The sequence below is a fragment of the Mus musculus genome, chromosome 1 (assembly GCF_000001635.26).
Source record: "Mus musculus strain C57BL/6J chromosome 1, GRCm38.p6 C57BL/6J".
In the NCBI taxonomy this organism is placed as follows: domain Eukaryota; kingdom Metazoa; phylum Chordata; class Mammalia; order Rodentia; family Muridae; genus Mus; species Mus musculus.
In genome coordinates this window covers 170,730,310-170,749,471 of record NC_000067.6, presented here as the reverse complement: position 1 = coordinate 170,749,471, position 19,162 = coordinate 170,730,310, and the positions used below count along the sequence as shown (strand labels likewise).

Genomic DNA, 19,162 nt, shown 5'->3' with positions numbered 1-19,162 from the left:
TTAACAGCCATTTCTTCCCAAAGAAAGTAAGGTACCTATTTAACAAAGCAACTACAGTCCTAACTATATGTGCAATATTTTTATATAAAATATTGGTAACATACTAGCTTTGGATCCCTTCAGTTCTGATCAGTAAAATAAGCATTTTTAAGTTATAGGCTCCATCTTGTGTGACTCCCTAAATTCTATCCCTAGCAATGGGAAAACAAAAAGCCCAGGCACACACCTGTAAGCCCAACTCTCAGGAGGCAGAGGCAGAAGGGTTCTGACCAGCTGCACTGCATAGCAAGTTCTAGGCCAACTTATTTACATAGCAGACCCTTAAACAAGGAATGGCTATCCCACAGTCTAATGAGAGACAAAACAGGCTAACTTTAATTATGTGTATAAGTATGGTATAATTCTTTTTCATAAACAATAGCATAATTTTTTACTTCCTGCTACAAAATGTAGGAGACATTACATTTGAAAAAAGTCCTGTTTAGAAACATCCAGGTCTCCAAAGGAAACTCATAATTAAATCTGAGCCTGACTCTAACCCGTCACCAATATGATCTAAGTGTGTTTGTTTTTACAGTAACCTTAATTTGGGCTTGCAGTTTGAGGGTTGCTTTGTTATTCAATTTAGAACCCATGAAACAATATTTTAATTATAGGAACTAAGCTATTTATAAATTTCATAACAGGAAGATGAGCAAATTGTGTTTCTTCTAGGATATAATTTATTATATTGCTCTCAGAAATGTGTGATCTTTGTGTCTAACAATGCAGTTAAACAAAACAGGAAAAGGAAAGCAACCTCTTTCTCCAGAGCTGGGATTCTCTCAGACCCTCACTCTTCTTCCCACCCTTGGAAAGTGTGTTCTCATGGGATATGGCTCTGAATCCCACAAAGTGCCGCAGTTACCAGAAGTGTCTCCACACAGTTCTGGTTGTGTCCACAGCTTGGCATTCGTGGTCTAGGTTTTTCCTTTGCTTTGCTGATAACTTCATTTATCAGCTACATCGGATCTGACATTTGAGGAGTTCATGCATAGGGCAAGTTTGTTGAATGAATGACAGTGACTATAGGAACAACAAAAAGCAACACCAAGTAGGTTCGTTCAACTTGGGTTCTGTCTACCTCAGCCTAACATGCTCCTGTAAGGAGCAATCCTGTCAGAGCCCTTACCCCTGTGGTAATTGTATGTGTTTGTTAGGGAGAGTTGTTAGCAGTACTAGTTAATATCAAAGTCATAAGTCTTTTATGACCATCTACAAATGTATCTATATTTTCCAAAACTCTTGACCTCCCCACTGTTCTGCGGCCAGCCTCTCCTTGGCTTGTTCTTACTTTGAGCAGCTGTGTGGCTGGAGACCTGGCAGCCCAGATACTTTGAATCACTTACAGGTAATCAAAAGCTGTCTGTCATGTTGTAGAAATGTAGAAAACAGAGTTCTTTAAATTCTCTACTTTAACTGTGTGCTTTTTGTGGGTGTGTGTATGTGCAGATGTGCTTGTGGGTGTATGCATTGTGTGCAAAGGTCAGAGGCTAGTCTCAGGCATTGTTCCGGGGACAAGGTTTCTCGTGGCCTGGAGCCCTCCAGTTACGCTAGGCTGGTGAGCCACTGAGTCAAGGACATCTTGTATCTCACCTCCCTGGTGCCGGGACTCCAGCACACCCCCCATACCTGGCTTTACATAGACGAATTCTGGTATTGAACTTAGGTCTTCATTTGCACAGCAGTTTGCACTACCACTTCAGCCCACACACATTTTAGTGTGCTTTTGTCACAGAGAGTCTCTAATAGTGCAGCATTTCACCTTAAAGGAAAGCACAAAGCAGGCAGGGCCCCAGAGCTCTGGACCCAAGTTAGCCTTTTACATTTTGGAGGACAAAAGATTCTGTCTTTTACAGTTTGAAAATGACTGGAAGCCACGTTGGTGTCTTGTAACATAATATACCTCAGCTCCCATCATTCTATAGGGTTGGAAACTGATACCTGGACAGAGGATGCAGTCTTATCCAGATCACACACCTATGTAGGGGCATGACCCTAATCATATATTGTTACCAAAATCTCGGAGTATTAGAAAACTGCCACAGTGTGTCTGACAGTGGCAGCCCCACCTCTGAAAAATATGTATTGCATTAAGATAATTTGTAATTTATTTCTTCTAAGCCAAGTTTATATTAAAAAAATTAATCTTCATGACCTGAGTAAAAAGCATAAATCTGGAGTGTTCCTAGAGTAAACCAGTCATCATGATGTTTAAAACACTGTTCTTTTTTAATTGTAGGATCATCTGCTATTACCAGCTACCACCCACAACAAGACCACAAGACCAAAAATGTCAATTGTATTACCAGCAATAAACATAAATGGTAAGTTAAAATTTTGATTTGTTAACCCAAGAGTCCTTTGCTTAACCAATATTCTCTTGGTTAATGAGAGGGCATTCAAGACAGTCACTCAGACAAATTCAAACATATATTATTTTGGAAATGTTTCTCACTATTTTATAAAAATATTAATTTAAATTTCATTATTCTCATTTTAAGCTACTTATCACACTTCTTAAGATTTATCTTTATTATTATTTTTAAAATTTATATGTATTAGGAGAGGTTTAAACAGGCCAGAAGAGGGTATTGGGCCCTCTGGAGCTGGAATGAAAGGAGGTAGTTGTAAGTGAGGGCACAGAGATTCCACCGACCTAGACCACACTGTGGGTAGAAAGAAAGTTTATCTGTCAGAGGGCAGAGAACAGCAGGCGGTGGGAAGGAGAGAACCTACTTATCCGAGTTGTCCTCTTGTCTCTACATGCATAGCTCTAAAGATTCTCATGAGATAGCCATACTACTGTTTGATGAAGGAGAATTTATGCGCTGTATTGTTCATACTGATCGGTCTCCTTCTCCCCTCTCTTCCTGAAGAATACCACATTATTTAAGTTTCAAATGTGCTTCTTTCCAAGCTGTGGATTTCCCATGTTATGTTTTCATAAAGCGGCTCTCTTGTAGCCCTACCCTGCCTCTTTCATTTCCTCTAGCTGCCCTTATTTCCCGCTTTCTTCTTACATCATTAGTGTACCCACTTTGAATTCTGCATCTGCATACCACTTTGAATTCTCACACCATGGCTTCACCAATTAGCACAGCCTTTCTGGAAAGTTCTTCTACAAAGTAACTCTAAAAATAAATCTATGTTTCTAAATGGATGAAGCAGTGTTGGACAGAACGCCTCTATGCACTGGATGGGACGTCGCTTGCCAAGAGTGACTATGGCTTTGATGACTGGTTGGCCGTTGCATAGGAAGAATGTCTTCTATGGATAGTTTGCCTCGGTTACTGATTGTTTAGTCTGTATGAGCCTTCAGAAGACTGCGGGGTTTAGACTAGAGCGGCTTGCATTGGGTCTTGTAGGATTTTGATCCTTCCTTGATACAAGGAGCTGGTTGCAGAACCCACTGTTCTAACTGACCTTCAGAGTCTCTTTTTCTTTCAGGAAGATCTCGTTCACTCTTCCTGCTGTGTGGCAAAAAATCTGTTTTTACTCAAACAGATGGTTTAGCTTTCAACAAATAAAAACTAGAGGTCAGCATCTACTTAAGCCAACTTTTTTTATAAATTGTCCTAACTTTAAAAAATCTGAATACTTCATTTTATGCACATCAGAGTGGGCCTATCATGATACTGGAAAGTTAAGATCCGTGCACTTTGTCAGAATATTGAACCATTTCATAGAACCTCAGACTCCTGTATTTCAAAGCTGTTCAATAAGCATGGCTCCAGCTCCTCTGTGGACTCTCTGATGTAGGACCAACTGGAAGCACTAGGGATCATAACTTTCTGTGGAGCATTGCGTAGTTCTGTCGGCACTTGCATGTTAATTCTTTGTTATTTAAGACATCTGGATACAGAGATATGATAAGCCAGCATCTTTTCAAAGATGTACATACCGAATTTTTGTCCACATTAGGACATAATTTTCCACTTTTATAGTAAGAGTTACAGAGTCTTCAAAGATCTATATTTTTAGAGTTTTTATATAAAATCTTTCGGTTTTTCGAGACAGGGTTTCTCTGTATAGCCCTGGCTGTCCTGGAACTCACTCTGTAGACCAGGCTGGCCTCGAACTCAGAAATCCGCCTGCCTCTCCCTCCCAAGTTCTGGGATTAAAGGTGTGCACCACCACCGCCCGGCTTTATATAAAATCTTAACTAAATATATACTTAGGTGTGTGTATGTGTGTGTGTGTGTGTGTGTGTATGTGTGTGTGTAGACTTGGGAGAAGGAAGAGTAGCCTTTGGACTCTGAAATACTCAAAGATTACTTGCCTCTATATTTATTAAAGTTTTACAGAAGCAAACATGTTTTAAATACCAGAGTTAGACTAAATAATGAGACAAATGTAAACTGTAAAGTAGTTTGTGGCCGAGGAAGGAATTGGTAGCAAGGCCATGGTAACAATCCCTTGAAAGATACCTAACACCCACCATGTTCTTCCACCCTTCTTACTATAGAGGAGAGAACTGTATGAGAAATCTGATCCACTTCTCATTATGGAAGTATAGACTAGGGCAAAGAAAGACCAATGTCCATGGATTCAAGCCATAGACTATCAGGATGGACAAGGCCTTAGTGTATAGCCATCTGTGCTAATTCCCTTTCAGGGTTTGGATCCCCTCTGAAACATTTTGTTCAGTGGCCAACCAGTTGAGATATAATTACTTCCAGGGACAATCTGCCTGCTTTAAATAGCTTTGACAATTGTAAATTCTTCCTTTTCTGTCTCTTCCTTAATCCATGGTGTTATAGATGAATATAATCTTTCTTCTGCATGATAATCTTCAGCTGTTTGCACATTGCATACCCTATGAATCGCTACATTCCAAGACCTAGTTTTTAGAGGTCTGTTCTTTCTTTTTGTCATGTCACCAGGCCTGCCTCAGAAGCCATTTTTCTTTCCTTTTCTTTTTTTGAGACTAAATCTCTCTCTCTGCTAGTCCTGGCTGTCCTGGAATTTGCTATGAAGACCAGAATGACCTTGAACTCAGAACTGCTTACCTCTGCCTTCCGAAGTGCTGGGATCAAAGACATGCACCATTATACCTTGCTAGCAGCCATTTTTCTTTGGTCTTGTTACTTGCTTCCAGTTCTGGTCATTCTCTGTAGAATAGATTCAGTCTTGTCATATCTCTTGAGAAAGCTGATGAACGATGAGAATAAATAGAAGTATCTTCAGATTCTATGTGGTATATTTCTCTTTTTTTCATTTATTTATTTATTTATTTACTTAGTTTTTTGAGACATGGTTTCTCTGTGTAGCCTTGGCTACACAGAGAGTCCTGGAACTCACTCAGTAGACCAAGCTAGCCTTGAACTCACAAAGATCTATCTAATTTTGCCTCCCAAGTGCTGGGATTTAAGACATGTGCTTCCTGCCCAACTTCTATGTGGTTTATGTCTATTGGTGAAGCCAATGTGATTTTTCCATTTAATTATGATTTTGTTTTCTGTCAAATACAGTCTACTAAGTTTTCATGTGTGTCACTGCTGAGCCATCTCCATCCCCTCTTCCTTTTCTTCTTTGCTGTTTTTGTTGTTAGTGGTGATGATGATGGCGACGACAACAGCAACAACTTGGGGCTGAAATTTAGACTGATTTTTTTTATCCTGATTCCTTTTTTCCATTAAATCCCCTAGTTAATAACTATTCATGTCCGCAGTGTAACTGCAGTGTAATCCCCTAGTTAATAACTATTCATGTCCGCAGTGTAACTTAGCCTTGATATGCCAGAATAATGAACTCTTTCAATTTTGTAACATTCATCTCACTTGTAATCAACCAATAGTTCATTTGTCTGATTTCTCTGCTAAATTTTATGTTAAGAACCTTATCTGGGGCCAGCAAGATGGCTCCTCAGCTAAAGGCACTTACCACCAAAGTAATCCCTTAAACTCACATGGTTAGAAGGGGAGCACCAGCTCCTACAAGTTGTCCTCTGACCTCACGTGTATGCTGTGGCCCAGGCACACACAAAATAAAGAAATGTAAGAAATGTAATTGTTTTAGAAAGAACCTTACTTATATGTCTTTGTTATTCCTAGTGCCTTACAAAAATAACTGTCAAATACATAAAAGGGGCTTAAGTAGATGCTGTATTAGTTACTATTCTTGTGTCTGACACCAAATACTTGACAGATGCAGCCTAAGGGAAGAGAGATTTATTAGGCTCCCAGACCAAAAAGTGCCATCCATCTTGTTGGAGAAGGCGTAGTAGTTTGGTCTGAGGACAGCGTGAATCTGTCTACTTCAGCCCTTTTGGAAGACTGAAATAAGCCTAATGTAAACCAAGCATTGCCTGCAGAAGCCAGTTCATCAAGGCCTTGTATGAGATATTATGGAGTTTGATTAATCCTGTGAATTTGAGGAGCTACTAAGACTTTGAACAGGGAGGAAGCAAAACCAGTGTGTGTAGAAGATATCCCTAAGGCTCACGGATGCATGAGGTGTACAGGGAACATTAAAGAGGAGGGGCTGGAAAAGATGCAGAGGCAGACTGACAGGGAGAAGGGCTGCAGACTGCATCCTCCGGGCAGGATGCACTCAGCCTTGGCAGCCATAACCTTGCTGCAGCAGCTGTGGTGCCTGCATTGTGTCTACACAAAAATGAATTGAGGAGGGGCTCAGGGGTTCCCTACACCTTCCTGCTAAACTATTTGCCACTGATAGACTCAGGGAGAGGGCATTTCCTCAGTTGTCTACCCACTAGTGATCCTATAAGGTTCTAATGGATCGTTCCAATCCAGTGTTCACACAGATGTCCTTGATTAAACTAAATGGGTCAAAAAGAGAACTGAAAGTCTTGAATCTGGGAAAGAACCTGTTGAGGTATTGATGGTATTGTTAGGAGGAAGTTGGGGAGGGAAGAGAATAATCAGATTGTGTTATATACGTGTTTGAAGCTGTCAAAGAGCATACTTAGTAATACTTAGAAAAGATTTCCCTAACAACAGTATAAAAGATTGTAAAGGATGGTGCTTTTACAGAGACTACAATTGGGGAGTTATCCTCTAGGCAAAAAAGAAACAAAAAAGATGATAATTCATCTCAGCAAAAACAATTTTTATACATATGAGTTATCTATTTCCTAATTCACAAGTTGCCCCTAAACCTACTGGTTTAAAAGAAGAGATCTTATCCACCCTGTGCCTGAGGGTCAGGGAGCTTAGCAGCCTGGTTCTAGCTCCAGGTATCTCTTGAGCTTCCAGTTCAGATGCTGTCTGGATCCAGAGATGTCCCTGGGTCTAAATGATGTGCCTCCAAATTCACCTACATGGCTGTTGGTCTCCCCTGGGGCTGCTTATGGCATCACTTCCCTCAAAGCAACTGATCCATGAGAATGAGAAAGGTTCCCCTCCAACCTCACACACCGCCATTCCTCCTGCATGTTTATGGTTACCTAGACCAGCCACGCTTGTCAAGTCAGAAATACTCTGATGGATTATGGAGATAAAAAGGACAGAATAAGTCACATAAAAACTATTCTATTAGTCATTTCTTCCAGCTTCTTCTTGCCTAGAACAAATAAATAAAGCATTTGCTTCACTAAAAACCAAATTAAATCCCCACTATAAATGTTAAATTCCTTTGCAATTATTGCTTAGTTTGATGCCATAAAATAGAATAATTTGGTTCCACTTTTGTTTTTAGTGTAATGTTGTTGTTGCAGCTCAGTGTGATTCATGCCTCAGAGTCAGTAGCTTTCCTGGGAAGCAGGACACATGGAGATCATAAGGAGTCGTAGAGCTGGGAAGCATAGTCTAGCAGAGCTCCCTGATAGACAAATAAGGAGAGGCATAAAAAGATGCTGGGTGGTAAAGAGCGGATCCAGCCCGGCTACTTGAATTGCTGAGACTAGAACACATTCTTCCAGGTCCCAGGACACAGCACTGCAGCTAAGTGACACAGCCATCTGTTCACATCACTGAAAGCACACAGAAGAACAACTTAGTGTTTGCTGAGGGCAAAGATAAATATATTAGAAGCTATTTCTGTCATCTGTTGGAAAATCATCTCATTGTGATATTGATTACTGTGTGACTCTGAGATAATTTAATACATGAGTAAGTACATAAGAAAATCATAGCACTGCTACGCCTTTTATGGTTTTTTTTTAAAGCAGGAGCAACTTACTTGACAGTAAAGTATTTGTATCAGTTTTTTTCATTTTAAAGAATGAGCAAGGCTCCATGAAAAGGACTGTGAGCGAATTATCAGAAACATGAACTGCACTGTTGGAGCAGTCAGATGGTAGGAATAGATAATGCTGATCACTCACAATAGTCATGAGGTTTAAAGTATTTTTTTAAATAGAATGTTTGGTTTTTGAGAATTGCTGACTATCTATTGCATAGTTTGGGGGTTTAGGGGTAAAATATTTTGTTAATTCAACCTTATTACAAAGGATTATAAGATCTTTTAAATTTTTGTTAAAAGTAGTCATATATATTATGACACATAAACTGTAGGGTAATCCAGTAAATGAACAGAAAGTAATTCAAATACCTTAAGATCCATAAAACTTTACTTTAAGAATCATTTATACCTCTCTTCCAGGCCCCCGTCTGCCCCATCCATATCACGGCTCTAGCTAAAGTGACTCACATTGACTCCCAGACTGGACCCTCCACCATCTACCCACAGTAGCTTTCCTTTTCCTCTTCTTGGACTTCATCAGCCGTAAGGGGCTGTTTTCCAACCTCTGCAAACCTAGGGTGATGGCAGAACACATGGTAGGATGCAGGGTACCACTGATGATGGATCCTTCATTGATAGTAATTCTTCTCCTGAAGGCCCAGACCCTTGGTACCTAAACTACAATGAGGATCAGTGTTGACGCTGTCATGAAGCATCAATAGATTAGGGTTTTAAATTCAGGTTTAAATCTCCCCTTTTAAGCACCCACTATGTGCATTAAATATATTTCTGCATCTGTTGGTCCTCACAGAGACTATTACAAGGTAGGTATTAGCCATACTTAACTATTAAGATAACTAAGAAGGTTCAAATGACCATAACTGGACTTCATGGTCCATTGCAAGCAGTATTCTGTAGACCGAGCCTCTCTTAAGAACAATGTGTGAGTGAGTGAAGACTGTAAATTTGTCAATGTTAATTTGCTGTTATAATTGCGGAGTAGCAGATACTGTGTTGCTGACCTCATCCTCCATGATGAGAACAAAGAGGAAGCATTTCTGTTCCTAGTAAGACTTGCTCGCAGACTAGCTTCTTGCGTGTTTAATGATAAGCCAGCTGTTTTCACTGCGTATTAAAGTATGAAGAAACACGAGGACCATAAAGTACAGCTTTCCTGGGATTTTATCTAATTAAAGACTTTTGTATAAATTCATTCCATCCAAATTTAGAAGACATCAATTTCAGAGTTTGCTTACTGTTCCTTGGCATTTAAACATACAAAACCCCCTTTTAGAAAACACTTTCCAAAAGTAACCACCAGCCCCTTCCATAAACCAGCCTGTCCCAGAACAATAAACCAGCTCTGTATTCAAATACAATGTGACATTTAGTAGAGAAAGAGTCTGTCTGCTCACATTTTTGTCTACATTACTTTGTGTGTGACCATTTATTTTCCCAGGGAAACTGGTTCACACTAAGTCTGTGATAGCTGATAGGAACCATTGAAAGAATTGAAACAGATAAATCTCCTCTTAGCCACCCATTCTAAGGACCGTTAATGTTGCCTTTTTTCCTCCTCTTCTAACAGTTGGGTTAGCTCCTGCATACAGTTAATCTGTGGGTGCCTTTGTAGACAGTTGGCTCAAATCACATTACTGAAGTTTTCATCATTGTGTTAGTAGCTAAGAGATACCAAGATGAAAACTATATGTGTGTGCGTGTGTGTGTGTATGTGTATATATATATGTATGTATATGTGTGTGTATGTATATATATATCTCCCAAGATCTACATCAACTCATATATGGTACAGAAGAATATTCTGTATATTGGAAGACAAGGGGATAATGTTCATGTATCCACTTAGCCATAGCTGTGGTCTTTGAGCTACCATAGTCTCTTGGCTCCCAGTGAGAGAAACTGTATGTGGGGTTTCTGACCAAAGAGTCTGACTTGGAAGTTCAAAAAGAAGAAAGCCATATGGATGCTAGTGTACCCCACTGGTTTCACTGATGCTGAACCCTGCTTCCAGCAGTAGTTAGAGCTGGCTCCTACACTACTTCCAGGGCTTCCATAACTCCAAAGAGATTTTATCACCTTGCTCCTTTGTGGTCTAAAGCTGGTGCATCTGATTGGCAGAGACGTTTTAATCCCATGAAAGGGCCAGAAGGTGGGAACTCTTACCTGCATCCCAGGACTCAGCAGGCTAAGACAAGATGTTTCATGCTCAAGGCCAGCCTGGGCTGTATAGTATGACAGCCAGAAAGGGATGGGGGTGAGGGGGACGACACACAAGAGCATCTGGGACATAAAGCATCTGCCCCACTCGTGTCTACACTCACTGTAGTGCAGATCTGAGTGTCCTACAGTGTCTGCACTACACACTAAGATAGTGAGACCCAGGCTCTGCTTTACAAGGTGGGATGCTCTCTACTCTTAGGAAGGGATGCCAGTGGCTCTAAACTCCTCTATTAACAGCATTTTGAATCATCTGAGAAGGTTAAAGATGAACAGCCAGATAGATTACTGAAGGGAGAAATGCAATGAGTTTAGTTTATTATCACCAAAAAAGAAAAGCGGTTTTATGCACCATTGATGAAGCACAGTGAGCGGCTGGGCACTGCTTACACATTACCTTCTCAGATGTTAAGGTCCACAACCATCTCTGTCTGGATTGGGCCAGTCTTTATAATGTCCAGGGAAATTACCCAACTCAAATGCAAAAGGCCTTTAGTTCTCACCCTGGTGAGCCCTTAAACCAGGTATGTGACATATGAGCAAGTAGTTCAGTTAGTGCCTGGATCTATAGAGTGAGCAAGCTGAAGTCAATAATCTTGTTGCTGTTTCTGTTTTCTTTCGTGGTTTGAGGAAGGGTATTGTGATGTAGTACAAGCAGACCTCAAGCTTGTGGTCCCCCTGCCTCAGCATCCCAACTGCTAAAATAAGGTAAGTCATTTCTAAATTCCCCTATTGGTACCTAAATAGTGTAACTTGTACATGATAGGCTACTGAAATTATTTTCAACATATGTTGATTTTGTGTTTTGTGGGCACATAAATTGGGCTGGGGACATAGCTCAGTTAGTAAATACAAATAAAAAAATGAAAAAGTTCAGTCCCCAGGGCCCAAATAAGAATGCCTGGTGTACTGGCATGTGTTTATAATCCAAGTACTGGAGAGGCTGAAACAGGCAGGTCCCTGAGATTGGCTGGCTGGCCAGTTGAGTCTATTTAGTGAGCTCCAGGTCAGTGAGAGATAAGGGGGAAAACATCCAAGGAATGGCACACGAACACCCAAGCACTTCTGCCTTCTGGTCTATGATTCAAAGGATCGTCAGATCTCTACCTCCTGTTTAGTTTGTTGTTGTTGTTGCTGTTGTTGTCGTCTTGTTGGGTTAGTTGATTTTGTTTTTAGAGTTGTATTTCCCCACACTGTATGGTTTGATCTCACTCTTTGTGAGGGCCTTTTTCATTTTCAAGTCCCAGTAATTTGTTTCTCAGACTGTAAGCTGCACCAAACCCTACTTAATGCTCAAGGATTCCCTTTATGATAAAGAATTCTAATGTTTCTTTCAAAAGTTACTTTGTTTCTACATGAAATAGAAGATTCTTCACATTTCAAATAAGGATATTAGTTGTTGTGCTATCCTGGATCCATTGGAGGGCTCTTGTCCTGATTTCCTTCAATTGATTCAGTGACAGGTGGATGCAGACTGCTCAGGGAACATGTTCTAATTATATAGATTCTAGAAGTTGTAAGATCCTTCATTATTTGCCTCAACTGTGCTTAATTGTGTCATGCAAAGTAATGACAATCTAATCTTCTGTAAATCTGTTTTATGAGCAGGTCTGGTGATAGCTTTTAAAGGTATCATAATTCTGAATATTTACTTACTATATGATAGTCCAACCTATTAAGAGATAACATAAAAATTATATGATATCTCCAAGCATTGTGGCACACACCATTAATCCCAGCACTCAGGGGCAGAGGTGGGTAGGTCTCTATGAATTTGTGGCCAGCCTGCTCATTCAGATAGATAGATAGATAGATAGATAGATAGATAGATAGATAGATAGATAGATAGATAGATAGATAGATAGATAGACAGACAGGTAGATAGATAGATAGATAGATAGATAGATAGATAGATAGATAGATAGATGATAGATAGATAGATAGATAGATAGATAGATAGATAGATAGATAGATAGATAGATAGATAGATGGATAGATGGATAGATGGATGGATGGATGGATGGATGGATGGATGGATGGATGGATGGATGGATGGATGGATATATATATGAATATGAATCACTGGAAGGAAAGGCTTTAGGTGTAATTTTAGTGATGGACAATTATTACCAGAGTAGAGGGAGACAAGGGATTTTACCTAGGGTCTCACACATGCTAGGCTTTCCTAGGTGAGCTGTAGCCTCAGCAATAAATGTTATTTTAAATAAAACAAGTGCAACATGTAAAGGCACTGCTCTCCTTAAAGCATACTATAACCTTCAGCTCTTGGTAACGAATTGAGTGACCCTGAATGAACTTGAGCAATCCGTTTCTTCAGAGGGGCTTATTGAAGTAGTTTCTCAAGTCCTGATATATTCCTTTAAAAATTGAAGTCCGTGCTCCTCCCCTTGCCCTCTCCTAGTTCCTCTTACCCCTGTCTGGTTCTCAGTTGTGTTTCCTATCAGCTCAGCATTCCATTGGAGCGCATACCTCCTCTTGCTGTTCTCACCTCAGCTCCTCACTCATTCCACAGCTTCTTTACCTTCCTGGAACCGTTTTATCCGCCACATGCCTCATTCCTTCACTTCTTTAATTTCCTCTTTACCGTCTCTACTATAAAGTGGCATTCTATTGCCACCTGTCACAGTATAGCAAGGACCAATAAATGCAAGAAATATGATGTTTGAAGAGGATTGATCTGTAGACTGTGGAAAAGATGACACAGATAGAGTGTGCTAGTCATCTTCCTCTTGCTGTGACAAAATTCCTGAGATGATCAACCCAAAAGGAGAAAATGTTTATTCTAGCTCATGATTTCAGGTCTTGGCCTGTTGTAAAGCATTATGTCATGGGGGGGGGGCAGTTGTGAAGGAAGATGCTCACTGCATGGGATGAAGGAAGATGCTCACTGCATGGCAGCCAGGTGGCAGGGAAGACACTGAGTTCCAAATATCTCTTTCAAGGACAAATAACATCACTTCCTCCCATTAGCTTACCCCTAAAGATTTCAAGGACCTCTAATAGTACCGTCAGCTAAAGAGGAAACCTTCAACAAATGGTCTTGGAGACCTTGTAGATGCAAGCTATAACATGGCGTTTAGATGGTGAAGAGCATGTAAATTGATAATTATCTGACCCCAAAGCAAGTCAGGATGATGTATACTATGTCTCCAGAACACATGCTACAAGCAGAAGGTGGGAAGGAATCTCTAAAGCCACATTTTCTGATAAGTATTGAATTTAAAAGGATCTATTCAGCTCTTTGCATATTGTCTTATCCATTTTATTGTCTCTTCCTTGGAGACTTGCTCTTGAGAAATGCTTCTATCATGAATACAAGTCTACATTCTTTGGTTGTTGAAGAGAGTGGTTACTTCCTTGGTTACTTTGGGATTCCCTCTGTTTAGCAGAGGAGAGGCATGTCTGTAAGAACTAACTTGAAAACATCTGCCTATTAGTCTATTTACCTATTTTTCTTTGTATTTTCCATGATATTTATAAATCCCCCTTTTTTCCTGCCTCCACCTTTGGGTAGAAAAATCCCTTAGGTCTTTCAAAGCATCAGTATTCACTGCTGCTCTGATAGCACCTGGCTCCTCCGATTGCCTCTGTAGCTTACTCAGTGCCTAGGCATTCCTCTAGATCCATGGTTTCTGGAATGCATATGAGATTTTCTTTCACAACTATGTTATATTCACATCTTTATGCTGAGAATGTCTCAGGAACCATAGAGATACTGTTGTGGGTAAGCCAACCTGGAACGTAGTCTTCCAGTCTACTAAACTAATGAATTTGTTTTCCTCAGGTGTGATTTAGTTGGTTCTACTATGACAGCAAATACCAGATAAAGAGAAAATAAACTTTACAAAGTTGTACAAAGAACAAATGTTTCATGACAGCAGGTTTGGAGAGAGCATGTTTGGAGGCAGCAGGTTTGGTGGTGACAGTTGGCAGTTTTGGTAACAGTTGGGCAAGTTTGGTGACAGCAGGTTTGGAGACAGCAGGTTTGGTAACATTTGGCAGGTTTGGAGGCAGCAGGTTTGGTGGCAGTTGGCGGGTTTGGAGACAGTTAACAAGTTTGGTGACAGCTAGAATGTTTTGGTTTTGGTGTTCTATTCTAAAGTGTGAGGTCATTCCACCGCTGGGACCACTAAAGCCGGTTCCCACAGTAACCCACATTTTGCTGAGTAGAGTGGGACCAGCTCCCATATACGCTGCTTTTTTCCTGGAACAGCACTATGTACCAACCACTCCCAGGAGACTCCTCTCCCAAAGAATAGTACTTCCTCCCTACTTTCATTTAAGACATCTTTTAGGGTAAATAGGGATTTTTTTTACCCCCACTTAAACAATCTATGTAGCCAAGGATGGCTTCCAGCTGGCTCTATAGCTCCATACCGGCCTTCAATTTATAATCTCTCTGCCTTAGCCTCTCAAGTATTAGGATTTAAAGAGATCTGATTTTTCAAGGAATCTTACAGATACAGCACTCAGTTGTAAAAAAGACAGATACAGATGAAATTGTCACAAAGTTCTTTAGATGATTAGGTATTTAACTAAACAGATTCTTTTTTATTCCATATTAATCACAAGTGAATGTTTTAACATGACCAATGCTCATGCAAGAAGCCATAATTAAGTTTGTTGGGTCACATAAAAAAAAAAAACCTCACATATTTGGGGTGGAGGCTTGTTGGAGCTGTACCAGTGCTCACTACAGCAGCTGTAATTATCACATGTGTAATTATGCACATACATGCTTATGTGCAAGGCTTGTTGGGAAAAGAAGGGTTTCACTAGAGGAGGATCAGAGAGTAAATGGTGAAATTGACCTTATATGGCTGTGTGGAACTGTCTGAAGTAAATGAGAGAAAATGTTTAAATGATGCTGGATTTTGAAAAGGCAGTGTTAAAATTATACTGACTAGCATGTACTGTAAGCTAAAAGGTCAAATCATTAAATTGTGTACCAAAATACTTAGTTTGAAAAGCTGTCCTAAGAAATGAAATATCCAGAGATTAACATGCATGTTCACATGGACTCTAAGATACATGCCATAAATGGTGCTGTGGCCTGAATATGCAAAGTTTGAGCCTTTTCTTTCAGAGAAGAGCTTAAGTGTGGCCAGTTCTCCACCCCAGCCCGATTGCTCGCAGCCACCATTGCCACTCAGGAGGACCAGCATACTCTCCTAAAAGGAAGAACAACTGCAAGGAGACTTCTTAAAATATGAGGAACTTTAACATTTCACTGGATGTGTCTGAGTGTGTTGCCTGCATGTATCTGCATATGTCATGTGTGTGCAATGCCTGGTGAAGCCAGAGAAGGACAATGGAAGCCCTGGAACTGAAGTTACAGATGGTTATGGGTGTGAGCCTCCACATAGGAGCTGGGAACTGAACCCAGATCCTATGCAAGTGCAGCAAGTCCTCTTAACTGCTAAGCCCCATCTCCAGCTCCAGTAAGGGAATTCTAGTTAATCTGTAACAGCTTTCTCAACCTCAAGGAGATATTGGTATTTATCATGTTTTGATTGTTACCTCTTCTCCCTTCACCACAGACTTTTTTTCTTACTTTTAGTTTATGTGTGGGTGTTTTGCCTACATATATGTCTGTGAACCACAAGTGCCTGTCATCTAAGAAGCCCAGAGAGGGGGTTTGTTGGATCTTCTCATTACAGTCATCTGTGATCTGACATGTGGATGCTGAGAATCAAACCTAGGTCTCCTGGGAAAGCAGGCAGCGCTCTTAACAGCTGAGCCAAATCTCCAGCCCTGCTACCTCTTCTTAAAAGGCCACAGAGCTTGCTCTTCGGGGGAAGCATCCAGAGACAGACCTAAGGTCAAATCTGATGCTTCCACTTCACAGCTATGTGTTCTGGGAAAATAATATGAACACCTAATATACAGATTTATGATGTAGTAATAACGGGCCCTGCTTGGTACCTCATAAGGTTTTAGTTTGGTTTGGTTATTGTTGTTTTGATAATGTCCAACTTTATTTTGTTGTTGTTGAGATAGCATCTTGCTATGTAGTTGTGGCTAGCCTGGACTCACTATATAGTATAGGATAGCCTTAAAGTCACAGAGCTCCATGGTCCTCTGCCTCCTGAGAGCTGGGATTAAAGGAATGTGCCACCATGCTCGACAGTTATAAAGTCTGTTTTAAGGATTAAATAAAGTGTGTATTGGTTCCCTTCTTGTTTTTATAACCTTTCCCACCCATCATTACTATAAGCCATTATGCTCTTTCTCATAAAGTATTTTATTGCTTTTGTATGTCTAGTTGCACTAGGTCCTGAGCATACGTAACCACAGCAGTGTGCATGGCTGTTACTCAGTAGTGTAACCAAACTTAGCTCCAATAAAAAGCAGTGTACAGACTGAAAACAGCGCAGGAAATGTAGCAAATTCTTCAGTAATCCCTCCCTAACCCTCTGTTTCTCCAGAACCTTTCCAAATAGCCCATTTCTGAACATTCGGCAGTAGGCTGAGCCATTGTGTTGCCCAAAAAGTCACGGTTGACCTGAGAGCCTGGTTTGGAGATTCTACTTTGTACATTAGGCTTATTTTCCCAGACAAACCCAAACTTAACAGAGTGTGCCTGTCACATCGACTGGGGTCTCCTTTATACACTGGGCTTCTGTGGGAAGTGTTCTTCTGTATTTTTATCTTAACTGTCAGATATGAGTCAGCAGCAGAACTCTAGCTCCTGAGGAAATAAATTAGAACATGTAAAATGGAGGGCTGACTCATGGGTTTGCTGTGATGGAGAGGCCAGCCCCTCCATCTGTTTCCCACCAGAACGTCCTAGTCCAACAAATCTCATCTCTTCCATGTCTCCCTTCTCTGGAGCCCTTCAATGGCTCCCTACTGCTACCGAGATTTGTCTGAAGCTCTGTGGACACCTCTTCTCCCCTCTGCGCGTCATCGCCCCCTTCCCGCCCCATGCTTGGTTCCTCTGCAGCACCTCACACAGTGCACCACCCAGACGGGATGTGTTTCCTCCACTTACCCACCCAGAATTTCCCCAGCTCAAAAGAATCCTCCAGGTCTGGCTTCAGTGAACTTATTCAGAAAGCCTTCTTGTCTCCTTTCTATCGCCCCCACTGCCAGGGTAGGCAGCCCACCTCCTTGTTCTCCCTGCCCTGTACTCCTTCCCATCTCACACTTAGCCCCTCTGTGTGTTTACATAGCTGCCCGTTTTACTAGATGGCAAGTGCTTTAATTGAGGGCCAGGTCTTACTCATCTCTGTTTCTCCAACACCCAGCACATAACAGCTGCTGTGTAAATATTTATGCAATTGAATCATGTTGATCATAGGAACAAACTTTCGTTGGGAGAACATACCTGTTGTCTTAAAAGTCTGGGGGAAAATTTATTTCTAAGACCCTACTAATTGAATATGCGAGTTATATTAAATTGGGAATGTTAGTCACTGCTTTCAAAATAAAGATTAAATTAAGCATATTTGTAGCTTTTTAAAGATTGTGTCATATCTTAGTGCAAGACCCCAAGTAGTGACTATACTTTGGTTGTTTAGGGTTCATGATGCCCAGCTGCAGAGTAAGGTGTTTGTGTGTTTAGAAGTATTTTGACTGGGTGAGCTAATGGTATGAAAGGAAAAAGCCACTGTTGGTCTGGAGGAGCAGTTAGGTACCCTTCTGTTGCCTTCTCTACTTTAAAGTTTTTTATTCCCCCATCCCCACCCCAAGTAAAAGAGGCTCTTTGAAGAAATTTATGGCCTACACTTTCTAAGTCATAAACCAACCTAGTTTTCAGGCAGTAGCTTGACTTCTGTGGAGAGTAACTATAACCCATATAAACTATGCTATTAACCACAACCCATATACACTATGCTGTTAACTATAACCCCTATACACTGTACTGTTAACTATAACCCATGTAAACTATGTTGTTAACCTAACCCAAATATACCATGCTGTTAACCATAAATCATACACACTATGCTGTTAACTATAACCCATATACACTATGCTGTTAACCATAACCCATGTAAACTATGCTGTTAATCATAACTCATATACACTATGCTGTTAACCATAACCTATATACACTATGCTGTTAACCATAACCTATATACACTATGCTGTTAACCATAACCTATATACACTATGCTGTTAACTATAACCCATATACACTCGGCTGTGAATCCAGTTGCTTAACACAGAGGACCCCAGGGTTTTCACTGAAGAAACCCAGAAAACAACTCAATGATTCAGGTTTTAAAAAGACCAGAATTCAAGAAGCTGATTAGGCAAATTTATTTTTAAAATGAAAGAAAGATAGGAAACTTGCCAAATTTTTTAGTGTTTTTGTAACACTAAATGGGCACTTAAGAAATATAATGCTTTAATGCACTGTTTTCTCTCTGAAACTGTTTGTACTGTGTGATAGAGATCTGCTGCTGCTTCAAGTTAGTCTCCCCCTCCCCTGTTCTTTCCCTACCTCCCGTTCCCCTCTACCTCCTCTTCTCTTCTTCCTCTCCTCCTCTCTTATCTGTGATTGAAATAATAATAATAATAATAAGTATAAGTATAAGTTTCTGGATACTGTTTTTAGGACAGACAGATAAATCTGTTGTTTTCCAATATAGCCAGTGCCCTGAGTTGTTTTCACTGTGGTATCTTCACTCTCAGTCACACTTGTGTGAGCAGTAGGAGTACTGCAGTCTTTAACACAGTGATGTCACAAGTGTTCACCCCTCATCCCTTC

At 40.5% G+C, this 19,162-nt stretch overlaps 1 protein-coding gene across 4 annotated transcripts in view; it reads left to right on the top strand.

Annotated features, from left to right (window-relative positions):
- Atf6 (activating transcription factor 6) overlaps positions 1 to 19,162 on the top strand; it is a 164,129-nt gene that overhangs the window by 119,114 nt on the left and 25,853 nt on the right. For all 4 annotated transcript variants that reach the window (NM_001081304.1, XM_030253420.1, XM_011238796.3 and 1 more), the window contains one exon: positions 2,282 to 2,366. In NM_001081304.1, coding sequence (NP_001074773.1) covers positions 2,282 to 2,366 — 85 coding nt within the window. The remainder of the gene's footprint in view (positions 1 to 2,281; positions 2,367 to 19,162) is intronic.